General features: G+C 34.9%; 2 protein-coding genes and 1 long non-coding RNA gene across 8 annotated transcripts in view; 2 read left to right on the top strand and 1 right to left on the bottom strand.

Moving 5' to 3' along the window:
* Positions 1-4410: 4410 nt before the first annotated feature.
* On the top strand, positions 4411-7955 carry LOC117335610. 2 transcript variants are annotated; one of them, XR_004534467.1, is made up of 2 exons: positions 4411-5235; positions 5314-7955. It is a non-coding gene; the product is annotated as an uncharacterized LOC117335610 (long non-coding RNA). The 2 variants fall into 2 exon arrangements; XR_004534466.1 differs by having other exon boundaries at positions 4411-5261.
* Positions 7049-17317, bottom strand: LOC117335609 (oxidoreductase HTATIP2-like). Of its 2 annotated transcripts, XR_004534465.1 has the most exons (7): positions 17170-17317; positions 15915-16104; positions 15183-15290; positions 14316-14453; positions 13523-13584; positions 10920-12518; positions 7049-10853 (listed from the first exon to the last, which is right to left on the bottom strand). XR_004534465.1 is itself a non-coding variant. In XM_033895731.1 (6 exons), exons 1-6 carry the CDS (start codon positions 17298-17300, stop codon positions 12293-12295), a joined length of 855 nt encoding a protein of 284 aa, XP_033751622.1. In that variant the 5' UTR covers positions 17301-17317; the 3' UTR covers positions 7049-12292. The 2 variants fall into 2 exon arrangements, 1 of the variants encoding a protein (XP_033751622.1); XM_033895731.1 differs by having other exon boundaries at positions 7049-12518.
* A 5392-nt stretch (positions 17318-22709) lies between these two features.
* Positions 22710-25495, top strand: part of LOC117335358 (UDP-N-acetylhexosamine pyrophosphorylase-like) — a 34792-nt gene continuing 32006 nt past the window's right edge. For all 4 annotated transcript variants that reach the window (XM_033895301.1, XM_033895298.1, XM_033895300.1 and 1 more), the window contains exons 1-2: positions 22710-22834; positions 23588-23885. In XM_033895301.1, coding sequence (XP_033751192.1) covers positions 23609-23885 — 277 coding nt within the window. In that variant the 5' untranslated portion in view covers positions 22710-22834; positions 23588-23608. The remainder of the gene's footprint in view (positions 22835-23587; positions 23886-25495) is intronic.

Here is a 25495-nt window from a genome sequence, read left to right as displayed (position 1 = left end):
CCATTGCCCTTCAATATCGTTTATACATTGTAGCATGTAAGCATATCTTATCGCAACGTCCATGACAATATAAACTAGTACCGAGATCCAATACTTTTATGTGGTTCTATATTCAACGAGGTCCATTTTCAACGGGTATGTAAAGAAAATTTAATATTTGGTTCCGTTTTCCACGGCATCCCGGTTCCATTTTCAACGTTGAAAATGGACCCGGGTTCCATTTTCCACGGGGGTCCATTTTCAACGTTACACCGGCCTATGAACTAAATTCTACCCTATAGTCCATAAAACCATGTACGTTCCCTGACAAAACAGGGGCAAAATATGAAAAAAAAAAATTACAGCCAAAGAGAATCAGACCATGCGTTCCGCAAGTGTGAGAGTACTTCTGCTGATAACTGGATCAGGAACAAGAGAATATCGACCTTTCATCAAAACGTGTTCTACCTTATAATGTCCATAAAACTAGAGCAATATATGAACTGAACATAGATTTTACAGCGACATTCGAAAAGGTACAAGGAGAACAAGACCCGTGTTCAGGAAGGATGGGCGTATGTTTACTAGGACGACTGGAGCAGGGACATCAAGGAATATGGACCTTTTAACTAATACTTATTCGACCTCAAAATCGATAAAATAATTGCAAAATAGGAATAAAAGGTTTCTACTGAAAACATTGAAAAATTTACAGGAAGATAGTCCGCAAGAATAAGAAACAGAAAGGTTCCCCGACAATCCACAAGTAGTGCTTTCAAACCAGTCACTTCAAAGTATTGTACATAAGACGAGTGTTAGAGCTTCAGAGACCGTGGTGACAACCATTAAACTTAACCATAACATTAATATCTCGTAAACCTGAGCTGTATTAGTGTATATACATTATTGGGGACAAAAAAAAAAAAACCCAAAAAACAACAAAAAACAACAAAATATCAAATCAACTGTACCACGAAATCAAATCAACTGTAACACGATATCGAATCAACTATAATACGATGTCAAGTCAACTGTAGCACGATATCAAATCAACTGTAACACGAAATCAAATCAACTGTAACACGATATCAAATCAACTGTAACACGATATCAAATCAACTGTAACACGATATCAAATCAACTGTAACACGATATCAAATCAACTGTAACACGATATCAAATCAACTGTAACACGATATCAAATCAACTGTAACACGATATCAAATCAACTGTAACACGATATCAAATCAACTGTAACACGATATCGAATCAACTATAATACGATATCAAATCAACTGTAACACGATATCAAATCAACTGTAACACGATATCAAATCAACTGTAACACGATATCAAATCAACTGTAACATATCAAATCAACTGTAACATGATATCAAATCAACTGTAACACGATATTAAATCAGCTGTAACATATCAAATCAACTGTAACACGATGTCAAATCAACTGCAACATATGAAATCAACTGTAACACGATATGAAATCAACTGTAACACGATATCAAATCAACTGTAACACATCAAATCAACTGTAACATGATATCAAATCAACTGTAACATGATATCAAATCAACTGTAACATATCAAATCAACTGTAACATATGAAATCAACTGTAACATATGAAATCAACTGTAACACGATATCAAATCAACTGTAACACGATATCAAATCAACTGTAACACGATATCAAATCAACTGTAACACGATATCGAATCAACTATAATACGATATCAAATCAACTGTAACACGATATCAAATCAACTGTAACACGATATCAAATCAACTGTAACACGATATCAAATCAACTGTAACACGATATCGAATCAACTATAATACGATGTCAAGTCAACTGTAGCATGATATCAAATCAACTGTAACACATCAAATCAACTGTAACATGATATCAAATCAACTGTAACACGATATCAAATCAACTGTAACACGATATCAAATCAACTGTAACACGATATCAAATCAACTGTAACACGATATCAAATCAACTGTAACATATCAAATCAACTGTAACATGATATCAAATCAACTGTAACACGATATCAAATCAACTGTAACACGATATCGAATCAACTATAATACGATATCAAATCAACTGTAACACGATATCAAATCAACTGTAACACGATATCAAATCAACTGTAACACGATATCAAATCAACTGTAACACGATATCGAATCAACTATAATACGATGTCAAGTCAACTGTAGCATGATATCAAATCAACTGTAACACATCAAATCAACTGTAACATGATATCAAATCAACTGTAACACGATATCAAATCAACTGTAACACGATATCAAATCAACTGTAACACGATATCAAATCAACTGTAACACGATATCAAATCAACTGTAACATATCAAATCAACTGTAACATGATATCAAATCAACTGTAACACGATATCAAATCAGCTGTAACATATCAAATCAACTGTAACACGATGTCAAATCAACTGCAACATATGAAATCAACTGTAACACAATAGCAAATCAACTGTAACATATGAAATCAACTGTAACACGATATCAAATCAACTGTAACACGATATCAAATCAACTGTAACACGATATCAAATCAACTGTAACACGATGTCAAATCAACTGCAACATATGAGATCAACTGTAACACAATAGCAAATCAACTGTAACATATCAAATCAACTGTAACATATCAAATCAACTGTAACATATCAAATCAACTGTAACACGATGTCACCGTAGGCTCGAGAACAAATCCACAAGTATTATAGAGCATAGTGATAAGCTGTTACACGGTAGTAAAGATAAAGGTTAACGTTGATGTGGAAGAATTTGTGCTGTCCTTCATATCTAGTTTGCGAGGGTACAGAACAAAAAGTCTCTGCTATAGGAACTTACCTCCAATCACACATAATTTGAAATTGTCCTGGATACTGGTAAGTGTAAGACGTGTAAATTGTCCTGGATACTGGTAAGTGTCAGATGTGTAAATTGTCCTGGATACTGGTAAGTGTCAGACGTGTAAATTGTCCTGGATACTGGTAAGTGTCAGACGTGTAAATTGTCCTGGATACTGGTAAGTGTCAGACGTGTAAATTGTCCTGGATACTGGTAAGTGTCAGACGTGTAAATTGATAACAAAATAAATATATTAAGGTACACCTTTTTATTGGTAATACATGAACAAGTGTAAAACATGAAATAACACTGGAGTGTACAAACTGTTAATTGTAACACAAAATAAGGTCAGTGGACCGTAACACAAAATAATGTCAGTGGTTGGTAACACAGCATAATGTAAGTGAACCGTAACACAAAATAATGTCAGTGGACCGTAACACAAAGTAAGGTTCGTGGACCATAACACAAAGTAAGGTTTGTGGACTGTAACACAAAGTAAGGTCCGTGGACCGTAACACAAAGTAAGGCCGTGGATCATAACAAAAAATAATGTCAGTGAACCCGTAACACATAATAGTGTGATTGGACCATAACACAAAACAAGAGGCCCAATGGGCCTGTATCGCTCACCTGGCTCTACAGCAACTTTGAAGTTGATTGAGGTCATTTCTAAAGATACTATGTTGATTACCTCTTTATTCAAATATCATTGTAAGCTAGTTTTATTCATATTAAAAATTTTCTAGTCCTTCATTCCAGCATTCTATTGGCCTAATATCAGGTCTTGGAGGCTCTTGGCTATCGCAGAATTATTGTTTACAGATTTAAGCCGATTTCAACCCTGTTACCTTGAATGTAGGTCAAGGTCATTTATTTGAACAAAATTGGTAGCCCTTCACCCCAGCATGCTACAGGCCCAATATCAAGTCCTTGGGCCTCTTGGTTATTGAGAAGAAGTCGTTTGAAGATTATAGCCTATTTGAACCATGTGACCTTGAATGAAGGTCAAGGTCATTTATTTGAACAAACTTTGTAGCCCTTCACCCCAGCATGCTACAGGCCCAATATCAAGTCCCTGGGCCTCTTGGTTATTTAGAAGAAGTTGTTTGAAGATTATAGCCTATTCGACCCATGTGACCTTGAATGAAGGTCAATGTCATTTATTTGAACAAACTTTGTAGCCCTTCACCCCAGCATGCTACAGGCCCAATGTCAAGTCCCTGGGCCTCTTGGTTATTGAGAAGAAGTCGTTTGAAGATTATAGCCTATTTGACCCATGTGACCTTGAATGAAGGCCAAGGTCATTTATTTGAACAAACTTTGTAGCCCTTCACCCCAGCATGCTACATGCCCAATATCAAGTCCCTGGGCCTTTTGGTTATTGAGAAGAAGTTGTTTGAATGAAAAAGTTGACGCCGGACGGCCGGAGGGACGGACGGACGGACGACGGACGCCGCACCACGGCATAAGCTCACTTGCCCTTCGGGCAGGTGAGCTAATAATGTCAGTGGACCATAACACAAAATAATGTCAGTGGACCATAACACAAAATAATGTCAGTGGACCATAACACAAAATAATGTCAGTGGACCATAACACAAAATAATGTCAGTGAACCATAACACAAAATAATGTCAGTGGACCATACCACAAAATAATGTCAGTGGACCATAACACAAAATAATGTCAGTGGACCATAACACAAAATAATGTCAGTGGACCGTAACACAAAATGATGTCAGTGGACCATCACATAAAATAATGTCAGTGGACCGTAACACAAAATAATGTCAGTGGACCGTAACACAAAGATATTGTCAGTGGACCGTAACACAAAGATATTGTCAGTGGACCATCACACACAAAAAAAGATGTGGGTGGACACAACAATAAGTGAGGTCAATGGACCATGGCACAAAATAAAGTCAATGGAGACAAAAAGTAAAATCTGTGGACAAAAGACAAGGTCAGTGGAACATAACACAAGAAAAGGTCAGCGAACGCAAGGCAAACAATGTCCGTGGACCATCCCACAAAATAAGATTAGTGGACAGTCCGTGGACCATCCCACAAAAAAAGATTAGTGGACAGTCCGTGGACCATCCCACAAAATAAGATTAGTGGACAGTCACACAAAGTAATGCCTGTGGACTATCAAACAAAATAAGGTCGGTGACGGCAAGACAACACTAAGTCAGACGAATGATATTCAAATTAAGGTCAGTGGACAGTTACATAAAATATGGCCAGTGGACATAAAATATGGCCAGTGGACATAAAACGAAATAAAGGGAGTGGACGCAAGACAACAAGATCAGTGGACGCAAGACAAAACAAGGTCAGTGGACCATTACAACTAATAAGGTCAGTGGACCATTACAAAAAATAAGGTCAGTGGACCATTACAAATAATAAGGTCAGTGGACCATTACAACTAATAAGGTCAGTGGACCATTACAAATAATAATGTCAGTGAACCATTACAACTACTAAGGTCAGTGAACCATTGCAACTAATAAGGTCAGTGAACCATTACAACTAATAAGGTCAGTGGACCATTACAACTAATAAGGTCAGTGAACCATTACAACTAATAAGGTCAGTGGACCATTACAACTAATAAGGTCAGTGGACCATTGCAACTAATAAGGTCAGTGAACCATTACAAATAATAAGGTCAGTGAACCATTGCAAATAATAAGGTCAGTGGACCATTACAACTAATAAGGTCAGTGGACCATTGCAAATAATAAGGTCAGTGAACCATTACAACTAATAAGGTCAGTGAACATAACACAAAACAAATTCAGTTGACCCCTACAATAATGTCTGTGGGCCAAAATACAACATAAAGTCACTGGACCATAACACAAATTAAACTCAGTGGTCCATTACTGTGAGGTTTTCTGATTATCATATATGGACGTTTGTAGATGATCATGAAGGTGGGAATACATATTCATAACAGTAACATGAAATAAGTACACTGTATGTAGAAACAGTACCACCCAAACCTGGTACATGTAAGTGTATACTCCCACAAAACTACAAAACTGTTTGTATAGGAGACTGATTGAACTTACATGGTTCCTATATACTCCACCAGACCACATTATCCAAGTTTCTTTTTGAGAAATATTGAAGATTCTGTTGATGTCTCAGTCCCCAGTTTTCAGGGGAAGATGATCCCGGAGCCTGGTGACAGTTTTATTTTGTCAATTTATCAGCCACATACCTTTAAAAAGTGTAGCTGCATATTGCTTATCATTTGCGAGCATTCTGGTTTACAATTAGGGTCCAGATAGTGATATACCCTTTGATTATCAACCATTTGCTCTGTGGATTATGACATTTCTACATACAAAGAGTTAAAAGAAAATAATGTAAATATTTTAAATGACATGTCCTCTGTATGTAACCAATACCATACCGTCCACTCACACAAAATATCATACGACAGTACTCCATAATCATCAAAACTCATAGTTAAAGCAGTTAATGAAAAAATAGATTGGCAAAAATATATTTTAAGTAGAACACATCGTTAAATTTAATGGAATAAAGCAGAAACTGCTACATGTGTTTTCTAACTAACATAATGTTAAATCAATTGCAGGAAAATATACCACTAGATGAATGCTTGCTTACAAAACATATTACATAATGTATTTATTCAGCAATGAGCCCATGTATAGTAATAAGTGTACCAATATAAGTTGCCGTTCAATAAGAAGTGCTATTTTGTTGCGCCATAATTAATCCAGCCTCTCCGAGTCAGAAGTTGCTCACTATATTTGGTCGGCCTCTGGGCTTACTGCGGGATAAATATGGAAATACTGACAATTGACAAAGGAAGGTTGGTTGCTTTGTCAAAAAAAGGAAATGGTTTCAAACAACTATATAATATCACCAGAGAGAATTCAAGTCTAGCAAGTATGTTTTTCACTTTAACAAGATTTGTATGGTGCTTGTACAGGTGAAAATCATTCAGTATTCTGAACTTTTAAAACTACATGTACTATTTTTTTAAATGGCTATTCTAGTGGAAAAAAAAACCTGTCCACAGAACTGTCAGATGGTACCCGTAATAAAACCTATTGACCTGATGATGGATACTGTAAACATTTCATTTTAGCAGTATTTTTATTTTGGTGGTATTCTTCTTTTAGCAGTTTTAGCTCTGAAAGCATTCTGCTAAATTATGGTTTAGCAGTTCCTATACTGTAAACATACTATTTTTGGCCATTCTAATTTTTGTGCATTTCCAAATTATAACAAATTAGCACAATAAAGAAATAGCACATTCTCATATTTTCTGTAGGAAAAGCACATAATATATAATGAAATCTTAATTTAGCCAAATGCTTCAAGAGTGAAAAATGCTAAAATATGACTACTGCTAAAATATGTACAATTACAGTCTGCATGTATGTTTTCCATGGAAAGCATTGTGGGTGACAAATTCATCATTGTGCTAAACTGTCCAATATGCAAGAAAATGTTGATGTGCCAAAATCAACATGTATGATAATATAGTAAAATCAGCATTATGTCTATAAAGTGCAATATTATTTTTATCTGTTGAAATTATTTGAGTCTTAAATGTTACAATGAAGTGTATGTTAATTCACAATTAATCACTTATGTTAAAATTGTCATGGAAATGTGTTTGAATTATATCACATACATAATAATCCTTCACCACTTAAAGTCTAAATCAGCAAAACCAAAGTAAAAGAATCAACATTTTGAGTAAAACATGTTACATATTTACAGTCAGCAGACTCCAATTATTTTTAGACAAGTTTTAAATAATATCACCACGTCTTTTTCAAATCATAGAACCACAACGTAAGCAAGGACACAAAAATGTGCCAACACATAGATGTCACACTTATCCAGCAGACAGCATACACTTTTTTATGTGATGGTTCAGAGGGCAATGGCCTAGATAAAAGATGACCTCTATGACTAGGCAGACGACACACTAATTAGGCAGACAAAAAGCATCATATGTAAAACAACTGGAAAATTCCAAGAACAAAAAAAAAAAAAAAATAATCCTTGGCAAATTTTCCCTTTACTCATATTATTTTTATCCAGATTGTATTGTTTTTACAGTCCAAATGATCTAAAGATGGCATTTTCCTTGCATAAGAGAAACATAAAAGATACATAACCTTCCATTATTAAATGTGAATATCTCTTCTAACAGGTAAATATTTTCAGAGTGATGGTGGCTATTACTGTAGGAAACCTTATGTACACACCACTGTCATGCATGTTCTACATAATCAAACATGTGACCAACAATATCACATGATCTAGGGCAATGGCAGTACCTTTAAAGGGCAGTAACTCCATGCTCCTTTTAGTTCTGGGCAATCTGATTAAAATAAGTTGTTTCACGGCTATATTTACTACATACTACGTCTGAACATCTGAAGGTGCTCTGATCAGGGTCATGTCTGGGTGACCCCCTGGACAATGAATACTCATTATATATTAGCCAATCAGAGATGACCTTTCCAAAGCCTTTTGTTGCATTTTGTTTAGCTATATTGTTTTGCATCGCTGAGCTATGTTCAATTTTTCTCAGATCTTATCATGACTATCGTACCATCACAAGGAATATTGAAGCGCTGGACAGATTTTGCCAGTGGCAACATGATTGGCTGATCGAAAGGTCACCTGAACATGACCCTGATCGAAGCACCTTCAGATGTTCAGGCATAGTATGTAGTAAACATAGCCATGTAACAGGTGATTTTAATCAGATTGAGTTCTGTGAAAATTTAATGAACAGCATGTGCAGAGAACACAAAACTTGTAAACCTACAAACAGTGAAATATATATACAGTGCAAATATTGCACATGGCTTTGAAATAAATTAAAGAAAAAATTCAACATTAAAGGTTATCACTTTCATTGATGCACATATAGACTATATATCTAGAGTAATAATTACAATTTTGAATGTTTAATATTCTCAATATTACTTTGTACATTGTTTTCTTAATTCAATTCAAAATAAGTTGCCATACCATACAGAAATAAAAAAAAATTACATGAATTACTCATAAATTATTCATGAACCAAGAACTTAAGAGTTTTGTATCTATGAGAACTTTGTTTTTGCATAATACTTTTTCATTAAGTACTGGTCACAAAATCAACCTTATTATAAATGATTACCCAGAAAAGATATTAAAATACAGAGTGTAATAGACTCTTAATCTAAATGAATTCAATAGCAAAATGCTTTCAGATTAAGCCAAAGTAAAAAACTTCATAAACACTGTCTAAATTATTACCAGGGTAACAATGGCTGTTAAAGTTCATATATTAAACTGACACTATTACCGTTTGTGGTAGTTTGCATCAACACAATGGTTTGTAAATTTATACATTGTTTAAAAAAAAAATTCAATGAACACAATATCATAGAGTAACTTGCCTGATAAATGAACATTGATGAGTTTTCTTTTTGCAATTGAATGTTCATATATCTACATGATTTTGTTCAACATAAATTTGTTTATAAATTTTAACAAAAAGTCATATTTTTGTAGATATATCAATACATAGAATCTATAATATAACATTTAAACACAAAACATAATTTTGTAGTATTACATTATCGCTTACACTTAATTTACAACATCAAAATCACTTTATACCTATTAAAAATTAACAAAAGAAAATATATGTAAATAGCAAATATTTCATTCAGCAGAATACATACATGTCACAAACAGAAACAAATCTACAGGGATAGAACACAACACTTAACAAGAAGACACCATTCATTTTTTCCTGATTGACTAATCAAAACTGGAAAATCAAAGACTCGCCAGCGAAAAAGAAAATCTTTCTGGCAACTGAAAAGTACCTTCATTATATTTTATCACTGTGTCGTCTGTACTATAAACTTAGCTTAAACCTTAATTTTTTCATGTATGTTTGAATTGCTGACAATTTGTTAAAAGGATACTTTTTAAATACTGAGGGTATTTCTTACTAATTGAAATAACAATTCTTGGAAGATTTAAGCCAGCTATTGAATCATTTCTCAATTCATTTATGAAATAAAACATTCTAATGGCAAGTTTTTAGGGTGTTGGAATACAATGTATATAGAATTGTATATTTCACATTATAAAGAAGTGGAGGTTTATTAGGGAGGGACAGTCACACATATTGTGAAAAGTTTGCTGTCACAGTTCACCAGCTGACAGCCTGTTTGAAACTAGCTGTGATAACAGGGCTGTAAAGGACGGGGACGTACAATCACTGACAGATGACTCTCTATAAAGAGTGGTGTAGGCAGGGTATGAATATTTGTTCTAGTTGAAAAAAAAATCTATTGATTTTGCAAATCTCATTTCCAGTAACAATTATACAATAATTTGTATGTTAAAATTCTCATTATATATACATACAGTATTGCATCTTTCTCTTTGATAGTTAAAGCAATCTAGGTTTCTACCAAGTTATTTGAAATCAATGATTTCAGACATAAGACAAAGGGGAGGTAACTCTGAAACGCAGTGCTTACTTTTAAGACATAACAAATCAGAACTGATTTGTCTAGCAAGTTATCTTATTCAGAAATAGCACAACGATTTCAAACTGCCCTCTATAACACCTCATAATAAACTTTAAATATACCTTAATAAACCCAAGAATTTAAAAAATATCAAAAGTCATTGCTTGGAATTTATTTCAATAGAGCAACGGAGGGTATTATCGTCAGGCGGTAGTTATCGTCAGTTTTTACAAAAGTTTTGAATATTTCATTAAATGTTGAAGTCAAATTGCTGTTGTTTTCATTGAACAAATTTGTGATTTTTTAGAACGTTTCTGGCCTTATTTTCATTCAGACAAAGTTTCCAAACAGATAATATTTACGTTTAAATATTTTAATAATCTTCACGTCATAATTTTCTGATGTTCTTACGTCACTTAATAAGGTAAGTGCATCATATTTCTCCTATCAATATCCAAATCTCGAAGCAAACATTGGAATGTTTGTGATATATGTGAAGTTCCGCCGCGTCTGCTAAGTTGACCCGCGTTGTATGCACATCCGGGCTTCTTCGATGCCGTAAATCGGCCTGACGATAACTGCCACAATTTGGTACACTGGAGGCAGTTATCGTCAGTTTTGCATAATCGAAATAAATAACCGAGTCTTTTAGAAGACCCAATTGTTTGTTCTAAATTTAAGATTTGATTTTAAAAGATCAGTATTTGATCTGTGTCTTCCAAGTTTCATCTGATATTTATTGATATCGTAATATTGTATTAGCATACGTAACATCGATGCTGAATGTAATGTTCACTGTTGCAAAGTGCTTGAAAGCTCGGGCAGCACGTGCAGAAACCCAAAACATTTCCGACAATGATATTTGCCCGGTTGCATATTTGTTTAACGGTTTAAATGCATTTTTTTGTTGATCAATGCATGTTCTTTAAACGTAGACATGATATTTTTTGTGTTTATAACAAGAAACATTTCAAAACGCATGAAAATATTGACGGTGACGATAACTGCCTCCACCTGACGATAACTGCCTCTGTTCGGCCGGAAATACAAATAAAGTATGTTCCCTCGTATAAGTGACAAACGCTCAACGAGTCAGACTCGGGTAAACACAACACTAGCCTAAGCTTAACCTACAACAGTTATTTTATTTTTATGAACAGTATTCACTGGTAATGAAGCAGTCATACTTAACCTGACGATAATACCCTCCATTGCTCTAGATATCTCATTAATTTTGAAAGAAAACCCAACAACAATAGACTTTGTACATTACAGGCATATCTGACAATGCTGTCATATAATAATCTGGAAAAAAAACCTTGTCCCATTTTATCGCTGTTGACACATCCCTTCACTATTCTTACTATAACATGGAATATACACAAATAAATTCCCTTCTAGAGGATAAAATTGGCTTTTTTATAGCTCTACTGCCATATTCAACCTTATAAGTACACCTTACTTAACCCTTGATCCATTTCCATCTTTTTTTTGTGAATGAGGATGGTGAATTCAATTGATTAAAAACCATAACAAGTTTGTAAACCTCACTTATCTGCCATATGTAATCAACAGTCTAAAAGTTTTTTTCACCGTTCTGATTTCAAATGGAGAAAAATTACATCAAAGTGCACAGCTCTGATATTAAGAATTGTTCTTAATAGGTCAAGTATGGTATATCTTTTCTGTTATCAATTTTTGTGAATATACTTTAAGTTAAGAAATCATCTGGAAAGCATTGAGAAAGAAAATCAGCAGTATTTTTGGTTACATTAATACCGTGATCCATTAATAAATTAAACTCAAATCAAGCAGAAGTTTTTATAAAAGGTTACTTTCAATTTCTCAACTACACTGCTTCGAAATACCCGAGAGGAAATGAATTGCTCTGTTTTCATATAGCAAAACTGGTTCGTGTCGAATGGGGTGAATGGCGTCATTGATGATTGCACGAGCGACTACCTGTACAGGTGTGGTGACAGCGGTAGGGAAGAAGTATGCCATGGGTTTAAGTATTGTCCTGAAGAAAGTCTCACTTGGGCGGCTCTCTTGTCTGTCACAGAGTAACAGCCTGGAATAAAGAAAACGTTACATGTATTTGATCATTCAAAACCTATACACAATGTACTCTTTATGTACTATCTAACACTTATGGTGTACTCAAATGTCAGCGCATAACAGAATTTGAAAGATTAAACAGGCAATTATGAATTTGAGCAACTTCAGAAGCTGTCGATAACCATAGATAATTTAACAATAGACAGAAATTGAAATAAACCTAATCATAATTCAGTAGCATTATTTTAATGTGAAAAGCACTCGAATGAAATAACTGCTAAATGAGTATGTTAATATGCAGCTTCATAGGATCTTCATATATGGAAAGATATGCAGTACACTGTCGCCCTCCAGCAGCAAGGCTTCACTGAGAATTTATTCTATCCTGCATATTATGCATGTAAGATTTAGCACATGACAATAGGCAAGAATTCCTGCTGGTGTGGAGAAACAGGCAAAGGTACCATGAAAGATAGCAACCCATGAAGTCGAAGAGTAGACATTACAGATAAGAATGGAATCACTTCATTGATATAATACATGTACTTCAATAATATAAAAAAGAAAATTCCTAAGTCAAAAAGGTTTGTCTTGCTCCGAAATGGCATCACTTAAGGATGTGATAATGTAATTGTTTGTTTGATTGTTTTTGTTTAACGTCCTATTAACAGCCAGGGTCATTTAAGGACATGCGAGGTTTTCGAGGTGGAGGAAAGCCGGAGAAAAACTACCGGCCTATGGTCAATACCTGGCAACTGCCCCACCTAGGTTTCAAACTCGCAACCCAGAGGTGGAAGGCTAGTGATAAAGTGTCGGGACACCTTAACCACTCGACCACTGCTGATGATGTAATAATTAAATAATACTCGAGTAAAATAAAATTTTAACAAATCAGAATGGGTGTTCTTGCTTTCCAATTATCTGAAGTATTGAAACATTTGTTATCTTTATTAATACCTAAGTTTTGCTATGCAGAAAACTTTTTTTTAAATCTCTTTTTAATATGTCATTACCTACCCTGGTCGGAATATTGACAGCTGTTGGAAATGAATCACCTTCAGGGCTTCCTCCACTTGGCCCTAGGAATGACATCAAATATTGATATATAGCTGGTATGTTTAGGGGAAAAAAGGTTCAAAAGATAAACAATGAAATAAGAGAACCACTTTTACCTTTAGCAAGTCATAAATTATTACTTTCAAATTTGAAAAACAAAAGTACTGAACACTGTTTTCTAATAGAGGTAAGACATATTTAAAATCTCGACTGAGGCTTGTTAAAATTATGTATGAAATTAAGAGTAACAGGATTGTGACCTTGAAGCTCAAAGTAATGTGATATGTAACCTTGACAGTAACACAAGTCAAACCTGTTGGGAACAAATGTGTAATCTTGGGGGTAACAAGATATATGTGACTTTGACAGTAACATTATGTGACCTTGACAGCATTTTGATACATATTTTGAGGGAAACTGTTTTATCTGCCCCTAGCACAAACCTTGGTCCTGGGATAGAGGAGGGAGCTGTTTTATCTGCCCCTAGCACAAACCTTGGTCCTGGGACAGAGGAGGGGGCTGTTTTTATCTGCCCCTTGTACAAACCTTGGTCCTGGGATAGAGGAGTGGGCTGTTTTTATCTGCCCCTTGTACAAACCTTGGTCCTGGGATAGAGAAGTGAGCTGATTTTATCTGCCCCTTGTACAAACCTTGGTCCTGGGACAGAGGAGGGGGCTGTTTTTATCTGCCCCTTGTACAAACCTTGGTCCTGGGATAGAGGAGGGGGCTGTTTTTATCTGCCCCTTGTACAAACCTTGGTCCTGGGATAGAGAAGTGAGCTGTTTTTATCTGCCCCCTGGGATGACAAAACTGAATAATGTTTGCATCCTGCTGCCTTGGCAAGTTCTGCAGCTTTTAATACATAGTCATGGTCGACCTTCACAAACCCTTTCTGAAAGGAACAAAACAGTTTCTTAATATACACATCAAATTCTGAATTAAATACCATTGTTTTAAATGTGACTGGTGATCTTTGTTTAGTAAAGATGATATCAATGATCATTTTTTATTTGTACATAATGTCTTATAATTATGGTTTTACTGACAATTAAGTAATAACCCGAGTCTATGCCAAGGATTGTTTAACATTTTTAACAAACCTTGTGACCCCAAGAGTGGAATGTCTCCATCCATCTTATTATATACCTACTGGAATATAGCTTTTTTGGTGATAGTTCTATAACCCTGACTTCTAGACTTCTAGACATAATAGAATACATAGCATTGACGATGTGCATGCTGACAGTACAGATATAAATATACCAGTATTTGAAACAACATTTAATGCTGTCATTGCTTAGGATATAATCTTAATGGAAACTATTTGAATTAGTATTATTTGGTACTCAAGAGCAAAATTTTATCAATGGAAATATTCTTGCAACTTGAAATAGCTGTTAACCTTTAAATAAATAGTGTTTCCTAAACAGTACAACAATGTAATTTGGGTTTATAATTAATACGGGCTGGTGCTCTAGATCTGTTTCTAAGACAATAAGCTAACTAGGTGTCTTCGATAGTGAGTTAGGGGAGAATGTCACAAACATCTGTTTAAGAAGATAATTTATTATACAACAGCCTGTCGACTTAAGTAACTAAATGTCTAAACATTGGAACACACCTTTCCAGATTTAGCTCTTGTTGTACCCAAACAGCAGAATCCATACTTCACATATCTAAACACATCAGAATATGAGTCTAAATCATCAAAATCTACAACCACTTGTTCCTGTAAATAGAAAAAAAGAAGAATTTATGTAAGTTTCATATGAGTACACAGGTATGCATTACAATATGTACAGTGTACACCATGCATTTTGCAATTGGGCAAAAGAACATCAACTAATGTTGCTGCCAATTGTGAAAAAGATGTGTTTTTAAAACTTTTATTGTGATTGGCATGGGAAACTATTTAAGCAACAAAAACCTTTCATTTTCAATATTTGTAGTATTCATTTGACTAAACACTGACAAACAATATGTTTTATTATGTATTTATCATATGATACTATATATATCAATACTTTCTAAATATGCTGCTGACAAAGGAAGCTGCATCCACCATAAATACAAACATATGCAACTTAAAAAGTACTATATGTAGAAAAAATATCATATTTCAAGTAATACAATTGTACAAACATTGGAAAATCAAAAACAGAGAGCACTTTCGCTAAAAAAAATATACATGTACATTTTCATACATAATGCAGACCACAAATTAGGATAAAGCTTTAATTACTAACTTCTACAAGTACACATGTTTGTGCCAGTAGATAATGAAAAGCAAAAGTACACCGTTTCAATATGTGTACAAAAGGCTAAAACAGCTACAAGCAATAAAGAAACTTACAAATTCTGGACCAAGGTGGTCAGGAAGTGTAACAAATCGCCTGCCTATGAGGTACACTTTGGAGAATGCCTTCAACAAAGCCATGTCTCGTATAAGCTCTCTGCCCACTTCGCCAGTGTAACCAAGCACAAATGCCTCATTTTTTTCTGCTCTGAATACTTCAAGATTTTCCTCGGAGGCCTGAGACATTCTGAAAATAAAAACCCAATTATAATTCAAAAACTTTGAAAACCATTTTGTAATAAGTTGATGAGAATTCATTTGGGGTATTCATGGGTAGCTCTCAAGATTGCACAAAATAAATATGGTAAATAAAATAAATAAACAAATACATAAAAAAAGAGGAAAAATATGCGTTAAATAATCTTAAAACATTAATATTATGCTGAAACTGATCATATCTAAATATTTTTAAAAAACCAATGTCATCTATATTCAAAATAAGCAGCTTCCATATTTAAAATATAATAACATGATCAATATGAAAATTTTAGTATACAACCCATATCTATTCTTAATAGTTTAATAAACTTTATTCTTGAAATGTTGTATATATGTTATTTGCATATGCCACTGAAATCAGGAGAAGAGATAGGTCTAAAATGCGAAAAGAAAGATGCAATGCCCAATACGTATACTGAACCTGGGACCTCCAACTTGTATTCGCGATTCTCACTCTAGAGGTACAGATGCTCTAAATTAAAATTAGTAAGCTAATGTTTTTCAACATCACTACATGCTCCTTCAATTCTAAAGACACAAGGTACATTGTACTACCACTATCGTATGTAGTATATTTAGTCGGGTGCCACCAAATGTAACAGCACCAGTACAGTGCAACATAAACCAGCTCTTTGTTTATACATTTATTTATCTGTTCCAGTTCAACTACATATCATTCATTCTATATGGCTTTAATGTAGGTGGGTAAACATGCATGAGAGCTACATTATGTCTATATATGTTGGTATGTTTATGATAACAAGTAATCTGGCCTTGAACTTATTCACGTAAGATAATATGACTTCTTCAGAGAATGACAATACTTGACATGTGACCTTTGTGAACGGTCACCTGCCTTAAAAAAGTAGATAATCGTGAATGAAGTCACTAAATCACTGCAGTAAATAAATGAGAACAAAATAAACACATGGACAACTCAAAACCTGCCGAACACAAGCGACACTAAAATAGCGAGGCAAATGGGTCTTGTATAATTAATGAGAAGCAACATGTTTTGTGGCCCCTGGAATACCTGCAAATTACATGGAGATCTGGAACAGGTGCTACTTCGTACAAAAACAAAAAAAAACTTAATGCAACCCCGAGGAATCCTACACCTATTGCAGTTCCAGGTATAATTTCATTACACTTGAACCACAACATTTTTCACAGGTCACTTCCGTGCGTTCTACGTCACCGTTTCTGGTGAGGTTTTTGCAGTGCATTCGATTCGAACAATATAAATGTTGACGGTTTGGATTTTTTTCCACGCGGCAAATAACAAACTTCTTAATACGAGTCGAATGACAAAAAAGATAAGATCGTAAATCTGTATACTAAACCACCACGCCCGCCCCCACCATCGACATAAAACGACTAGGTGATATAACCAAGGACGTTCATACATATTACTATGTATGCCAATGATGTTCCATGCATTTAATTAACTATATAGTGATATCACAAATTCATTGATGATATATACTGATATATCACCTTATCGTTATGGTGTTATCACAATCTGGGGGGGGGGGGGGGGGGGGGGGGGGGCGCGCTGAAAATTGAGTTTGCCACACAGGAAAGTCTTCTTGAATACTGAGGAGATCACGATAGTATGGAAGAGGACTTTGATCATTCAATCAAAGTGATGACATGCCGACAGAAGACCAGAGGAACAATTTCAAATAAATCTTGTCAACACTTGTGGTATTATGGACACGCCAGACATTTCGAAAGTGGTTAAATGACAAATAAACCGTGGAATAACGGTAAGGACATCAGTCACACCAACATATTAAGAGAGGCACAGCAATAGACATTGCCAAATGACACCGGCAAGTACAAGGCCACAAGATCAAAAAACGCATGAATTTATACGCCAGGCCTATTGAAGTAATATAGAGAACATCTTTGTGTCGGGAACGGCGATGATAAACAGCTCAAACAAAAACCTGTTTGGCGATACACAAGGCAATAAAGATCGACAGTTTTGGCGTAGTCCCCCTGTGTGAGGATAGGAAACTGTATCCAGCTGCACTGAACAAAACGAACATCCTCGACAAGTAGTACCAATCAGTTGTTACTCAGGAGGACCATAAGCTGTTCCAGGACCGCATGGAAGACCATGTCTATCCATGGGACATTGCAATAGATACATAGAGGGGTAACGACCCTACTTAAGAACATATCAACACTTGGTAAGGCAAACAAACCTGACAACATCATGGCCAGGATACTTTAGGACTTTATTGGGGAAATATTACCATTCCTCACAAGGATCTTTAATACTTGGATAAAGACAGGATCATTATCAGCCGAGTGGAAGAAAAGCGAATGTTACAACTGTCTTCAAGAAAGGAGAAATATTTAAGGTAGTTTGCTGTTTCACTTACATGTCTAGTTTCGGAAGATTGTAATAGTGTCAATTCAATGGCCGTTTATTGTCAAAACGGATTCAGATTGAGTAGATTGATGACTCGGCTTCTCAAACTTTGCTACGGCCTAGCAAGCAACATCTACCGGGAACCCCGATAGATTAACTATCTTTGATTTCTCATAGGGCTTCAACCTGGTACCACACAAACGTTTGCTGAAGAAGTTTGATTTCTACGGCATTCAAGGGCCAAATAATACCTGGGTGATGTGTTTTAGGATGGACGTACCTAATAAGTCATGGTAGGGGATAAGATATCAGAAGAAAGGCCCCTATAGTCAGAGGAGTCCACCAGAGGACCTGGCTGGGTCCTCTCCTCTTCCTCTTGATCATTCATGACATCCCAAATCTGTTTCCATGTCAGATATTTTGCAGACAACTGCATGTTCAGAACAATAAGAGGGAAAGAAGATGTATCAAAGAGCTGGCTGTATATATGTATTAGCAGATATGGGGTGTGGAGTTCCACCGATACAAGTGTAATTTGTCCTAAGGGTCAAAGAACAGAAAGATCGTTAAGGCCTAGTACCATCTTAAAAGTAAGTTACTTGATGAAATACTACCAGCAAGTATACTGTGATGGACTTCTCTGTCGATCTATATTAAAGTAGGAAAACACCAAATAAGATATAGACAGAGTGTGCAAGGAAACAATCGTGGCTTCCTTCGGAGAAATTTGAAGATCTCTGATTTGGATACAAAAAACTTTTGTTCATCCTGCCGTGCTACTTATCAGTGTAGAGAGAGCCTGCAAACTATGAAACAAATAGATCAATAGGATAATCACTGAACATATCCTAATATCAGCAGCTTGTCCGATATGGTGCAGACTCTGCAATGGGTGACACTGAAATCCAGACCTCACAAATTTATACAGTTCATCATCATGTACAAAATTGCCTATGAGCTGGGTGACATACCATCTAAAGACTCCATGGCTTCCTCTTCTTCATATACCATTAGACGAAATCCCTCCCATGGGTAATGCTGTCTTTCCTCCGACGTCCCTTTGGAATTCTTTATCAGCCTCTTTGATAAAGGCCTCTTAGTCGGTATTTTTTCAAGCTGGAATTATTCACACATTCTTTTAAATACAATCGCCCTTTGTCTTAGCTGGCTCTTCTGAGAACTGATAGGGAGAGCTGTGCCAACTGGAGTTTATCTCACTAGTAGTGGGGTTGGTCGAGCTAACAGGAGGACGAGGATCAGTGTACAGGACACATACTAAACAATGTATTTGGTACACCACCATGTTTTGGAACAATTTGCTCTTGTCGGAGTAATGCGCAACACCGTGTAATGATTAACAGAACAGTGAAAGATGTATACATGAAATGTATATTGGTGTAGACATGTGCTTTTTTTATGTATATAGATGTAGACATATGTTTTTGATGTATAGCTAGGTGAAAATATAGACCTATGCTTTTGATGTATATATAAATGTAGACGTATGCTTTTGATGTATAGATAGATATAGACACATGCTTTTGAGGTATAGATGTAGACACTCTTTTGAGGTATAGATGTAGACACTCTTTTGATGTATAGATGTAGACACTCTTTTGATGTGCATAATTGTATAAATATAGACATATGTTTTTGATGTATATATAAATGTAGACATATGCTTTTGATGTATAGATAGGTGTAGATTTGGTTTGGTTTGGTTTATTTTGTTTAACGTCCTATTAACAGCTAAAGTCATTTAAGGACGGCCTCCCGTGCGTGCGACATGCATGCGTGTGGTGAGTGCGTATGTGTATTTTGGGAGGCTGCGGTATGCTTTAATGTATATATATAGATGTAGACACATGCTTTTAATGTATATCTAGATTTAGACATATGCGTTTGACGTATAGATAGGTGTTTTTGAATGAGGGTTGAACAAAAGTGTTAGCGCGAAGGAGAACATGTCCAGATGGGATGACTATACTACCGTTTACTGTTGTTTCGTGTAGATGGTGTAACAATGTGGAATGTTTCACTGTTCACAAATATTTTGTCGTGATACTGCGTTTTAGTTTTTAAAGTGTAATTGAATGCCCAGATCTGCCCTTCTGTCATTTTGTATAAAGTTATGAGACGTTGGTGGGTGTCTGACTTAGAGTGATGGAAGGTTAAGTTCTTGTCGCATTTTTATCATGTATCCTTTGTTTCCGCTTTTTTTTAGTCCTTTGTTATGAATCTTGCACCACGTCTACGTTTAACATTTTGTCATCTCTCTGGTTTTACAAGGGTCCTAAATAATTGTTCCGTAGTCCATGATTGATCAAACAAGCGATTTATGTTGGTAGGTACCTAAGAGTAGAGCTGACATATTTACATGTGTTATTGATTCGTTTTTTTCCATTTCAGGTCTTTCACAATTTGAATGCCTAGTTATGGATCGGATGAAACTCTTTCCAACATGTTACCATTGAATGTGTAGAAGTTTTGTTTCTTATAATGAGGATTTATCATATTTTGGCGTTGAATTCCATTCACGGAGTTTCCTGTCTACGTTTCCAAGTTGTTAAAAAAACATTTTGGGATTGTGTAATATTTTTATTTTTTTTTATCGCTCTGTATAGTAAGTAGTCGTCAGCGATAGGTCAGAACCCATGGTTTCAATGTTAAATTTTGTTTCATTAAAGATTGGTTCCCGTGTAATCACGCTCATTGTTAAGTTTCCTGAGAAATTATTTGATAATTTATATTTTTCCTGGAACCGTTTAGTAATAAGATAATAATACTTCACTCGCAGTATAAGTAATAAAATGGAAAGTCTGTCTCTCAGATATAATAGGTATTCGCCTTAAAAAAGCCTACTCGGTACGTCAGTTCGAGAAAACGCCATCTTTGGTATAGTAAAGAATAAAGTGACAAAATGATACCCCATAGTGCACAATATATACGTAATCCGAAGGTTTGTGATGTTTTAATTGTGGGTTTCAGACCAGTATTAACAATGACTAAATCCAGTAGAATGGCATTTCCTTCTGACATTATCATGAACTATCAAAAAACATTAGAAACAATTTTTACAGTTATATAAATATTGTGCTTTCTTTTATACATGCAAGCCATGCACATGGGAACGCAAACTCTCGATTATCATCTAAGCATGATGATCATGATGCACCGCACATATATGTACATGTATATAAATTTCTGCATGGTAGTACATTGAATATACAGTCGATTATCATTTTCCCTAATACACTCATAATATTTCCTTGAAATGCCAAAACAAGCTCGCGACGGTGAATTGGATGTCCGATCTAGTTATCATGATATCAATTACAACCGCGTCCTGTCATGGTCGTGTCATGGTCGAATGACCGTTATCTAATTGTTCAGTCCATTTAGCTAAAACTTTTAAAGTTGGTCTACCAGAAATAAATCCAAACAGTTGATTTGAAAAGAATGCGTTTTGTATCAGATGTCCAGTAACTTGACTCCGTAGTATACTTTCCAATAGTTCACAAATATATCAACCCACATATAAATATTAGCTTTTCGTCTCAAATGAACTGCAATAAACATGCAATTAGCGTTATAATCTAGCAAAATATAAAGGTAGATCTTGTATATCATACATACAAAGTTCATGTATGTTTATTTCGCGTTTTAAAAATTAGGGCCTATATCGGGTATACATTGCTGAAATGTCTTTTCAAGTATTCTTATTTCAGTTGGGAAACCTAAATGATTTTGTAGTTCTGGCACACAGAGAACTTGTGCAGACGACGAGTCCACATGCAATGTCAAGTTTCTGGTGATAGCTATAATTAATGACTCGGCGGTTTATTTAATGTTTGTGTTTTTAAGTATAGTATGTTCGTCGGGTATTTGTTTAGCACAGGTAGCCAATCAATGTATAGACTTCACTTCCTGGTTGATTTCAAAGGATTCTTTTGAAATTACATACCTAATATTGTTGCGTATCGAACGAACCCAAGTAGAAATTCGTTCGCCAACAGGTGCGCGTTTTCGTGTGATGTTGAAAATTCTTGCATGCATGCTAAATTTTGAAATGTCACTCGTTTTTATTGTTTATTTATTAGTAAATTATCTTCTTTACATGTTGTAAAACATACAACGTTTGTTTATAACACCATTTAAATGGAACTATATTACGCGGAATGTTTTTGATCAATTGTAACACGTGTTACATCCGGTACCGGTGGGTTGTTCTCACAAGTTTGTATACTTGCGTCGTCTGCAGTCACCGTTTGTGAAAGATTTGCGGTTCGAGGGATCTCCAAAACGGCTCTATCTGGTAGGATGACATTTGTATATTGTATATTTGGTTCTGATATATCGTTAAACAGATATTCGTATTCTAATTGCTGAACATTTATAAACTACATGTTTCTTGAATCGCCCTACCATTAGTGGCATTACCGTTTCTGACAGTTGTCACAGTCACTACTATAATCTCATAAAGTTTACAACATGTTGATACCTTTTTGGTGGTCTTTAGTTGACCTAACCTCATAGGTATGCATTTTGATTATATATACATGCTACTGATGTGTAATATTCTATGATAGTGATACTGTCAATACGGTTTGACATTATATGATCAGTGGCCTATTCAGGCTATTGACATGCTGCCGCCTTGAGCATTTATATTACCGGTAACGTCATGCATGGTTCATGTGTAGTATGCTTGTTATAGTGTAATGGCATTATAAATTACACCACTTTGACAACTGTCAGTTTGAAGAAGATCTCTTGTCTGAAAATCAAATGGGATTGTCATCATTGCATTGCATTACATGTATCAGACTTGCCATTGATCAACTTATTCCAGTACATATGTACTAACAAAAACAGTTGTATTCCTTCAGTGCTTGCATTCGATAATAACAAATCATGGCACAAGACTGAAGTCATTACTATAGAATCCTATGGTCAAACGATGATGGAAGGTTTTTTTTTCATTTTTATTTATTATCTAAACTGATTTTTGATTTTGATATCACATAACGAAATTATTACATTTTTTATCTTTTCTATTTTGTTTCAGAGACCTATTTAGAAAAAAAAGATGGATTTAGATTCTTTGAAATCAGAGTTGGAGTGTCATGGCCAAAGTCAACTACTAAAATACTGGGATTTATTGGATAATGATTGCCAAGAAAAGTTATACAATGAATTAAAACATTTAGAATATTCCAATATCAATGGATATTTTAAACAAGCTATGGCCAGCTTGGAACATGCCTCAGACAAAATTGACAATCTACTAGAACCGCTACCAACAGCTGTCTGTGGAAGTGTGACACGGAGCAGTCCTGAGGAGTTGAAGGAATACAACAGGATAGGTGAGAATTTAGGTTTTCGTAGGATAGAGATGATCAAAACTATATTTGTACTTATGTAAACTATAGTCGAGAGAAAGTAGTTTACCTGGATGCAAGTGAGATGACAATCAATATGTATATATATATGGCTCATCTGCAATTCATATAAAGAATTATCTATGATTGGTTGGAAAATATGCATACTTGCCAACTGTTTCTATATGGAAGCTAGAAGCCAAGAGCAACTCCCAATTTTAGACCCTATATTTAATTAGTGCAGTAATATAACTTAAATTTAATTCCTTTGGTTGATCCTAATTTGCCTTCAAATATCGTCTATATGGAAAATGCTTTTCCAAGTTTAAGATCTCAACTTATTTTAGCTGTGTTCAAATTTGCAGTTTTAATGTTTATGTAAGACAAGGTCATACATTAATTAATTCATTTTATTAACTTTTAGTCATGGCCCATCAGTACAGTTATATATTATATTATAATCATGTTTCAAGGCAACACAATACATTATAGTCATAATATATAACATAATGTAAGGTTATATTTTGTTACAATGCACTATATATACTGCTAGAATTAATTCACAGAAATTTTACTCAACATAGAACTGGTTATTGCTGTAACTTCAGCATTATTACATGTCACAAAAGTATACATGTATAGTTAGAGTTAAAATATATGATAATGTAGTCCTTCATTGAAAATGGCCTAAAAGCTTTTGTCGAGGCAGACTTAAAACATAGGGCAGTATATTGAGTTAGGGTATTTCAAAAAATATTTTCTTCTATCTAGGCCTGGTAATAATGGTATTGACAGAAGTATCAATATATATATACAGAAACCATATATCATTCACAACAGCTATACTATTAACACTAAAATGTTAATAATTTAATAAAATTATGTATTATGCATTGACCTTATCCCTACATTTCATTTATGATGATAATAGGATTATACAAATTTATATTTTCATAATGTAGTTGTTTTCTATAAGATAATACAAGACAGTTTGACCAAAATAAATATATACATAACATTGCTTGTTGATTTAGTAAGTGAACTGAGCAAATTTGCCCTGGGATTTATTGATAAACCTGAATAAGTTAATTCTGATGAAAGTTGGATAAAACTGTGATGTGGTTCATACCTTGAATTTTGTATAATTTATGCTTCATAAATGAGCAATTTTTTTCTGTTTCTGTTTGGAAAAAACAGTAGCTATCAATTGTTATTTTCATTGTAAAGAAGTCAGTAAGAAGTGAGGCTACTTTTCCATGATGTCAAGTGTTGTCTGTATGTAGGAGATGCCTAATACTTGTTGACCCGAGTCACGTGTCAATATTTGTTTGATATGGTTTACTCCCATTGACGTAGTTTACTAGCAATCTAACCTCATAAAATACCTGTCTTCCTTTCCTTGGTTGTTGGGCTGGACAGGGGTAATCTTATAGTTGTGGTTTATTGTGCTGTGTAGGTGGGAAATAAACTTTCATCCATAAATCATATGTCACGACCAGTACCCATAGTAGCACACTGCAAGCTAATTGTAAGGTGACTCTAGGTTATCATAGAAACTGCTTCTGGGTGATCGTGTCAGGAAAATATCACTTATT

This window comes from Pecten maximus, chromosome 10 (genome assembly GCF_902652985.1).
Source record: "Pecten maximus chromosome 10, xPecMax1.1, whole genome shotgun sequence".
Lineage (NCBI taxonomy): Eukaryota > Metazoa > Mollusca > Bivalvia > Pectinida > Pectinidae > Pecten > Pecten maximus.
This window is presented reverse-complemented; position numbering and strand designations above follow the sequence as displayed.

Excerpts from the sequence above, each read along its gene's own strand:
- LOC117335609 (XM_033895731.1), bottom strand. The coding sequence starts at position 17,300 with ATGTTGTGGTTCAAGTGTAATGAAATTATACCTGGAACTGCAATAGGT. Across the intron at positions 14,454-15,182 it reads CAAGAGCTAAATCTGGAAAG|AAAGGGTTTGTGAAGGTCGA; the intron begins GTGTGTTCCAAT and ends TGTTCCTTTCAG. Across the intron at positions 12,519-13,522 it reads CTGTCAATATTCCGACCAGG|GCTGTTACTCTGTGACAGAC; the intron begins GTAGGTAATGAC and ends TCTTTATTCCAG.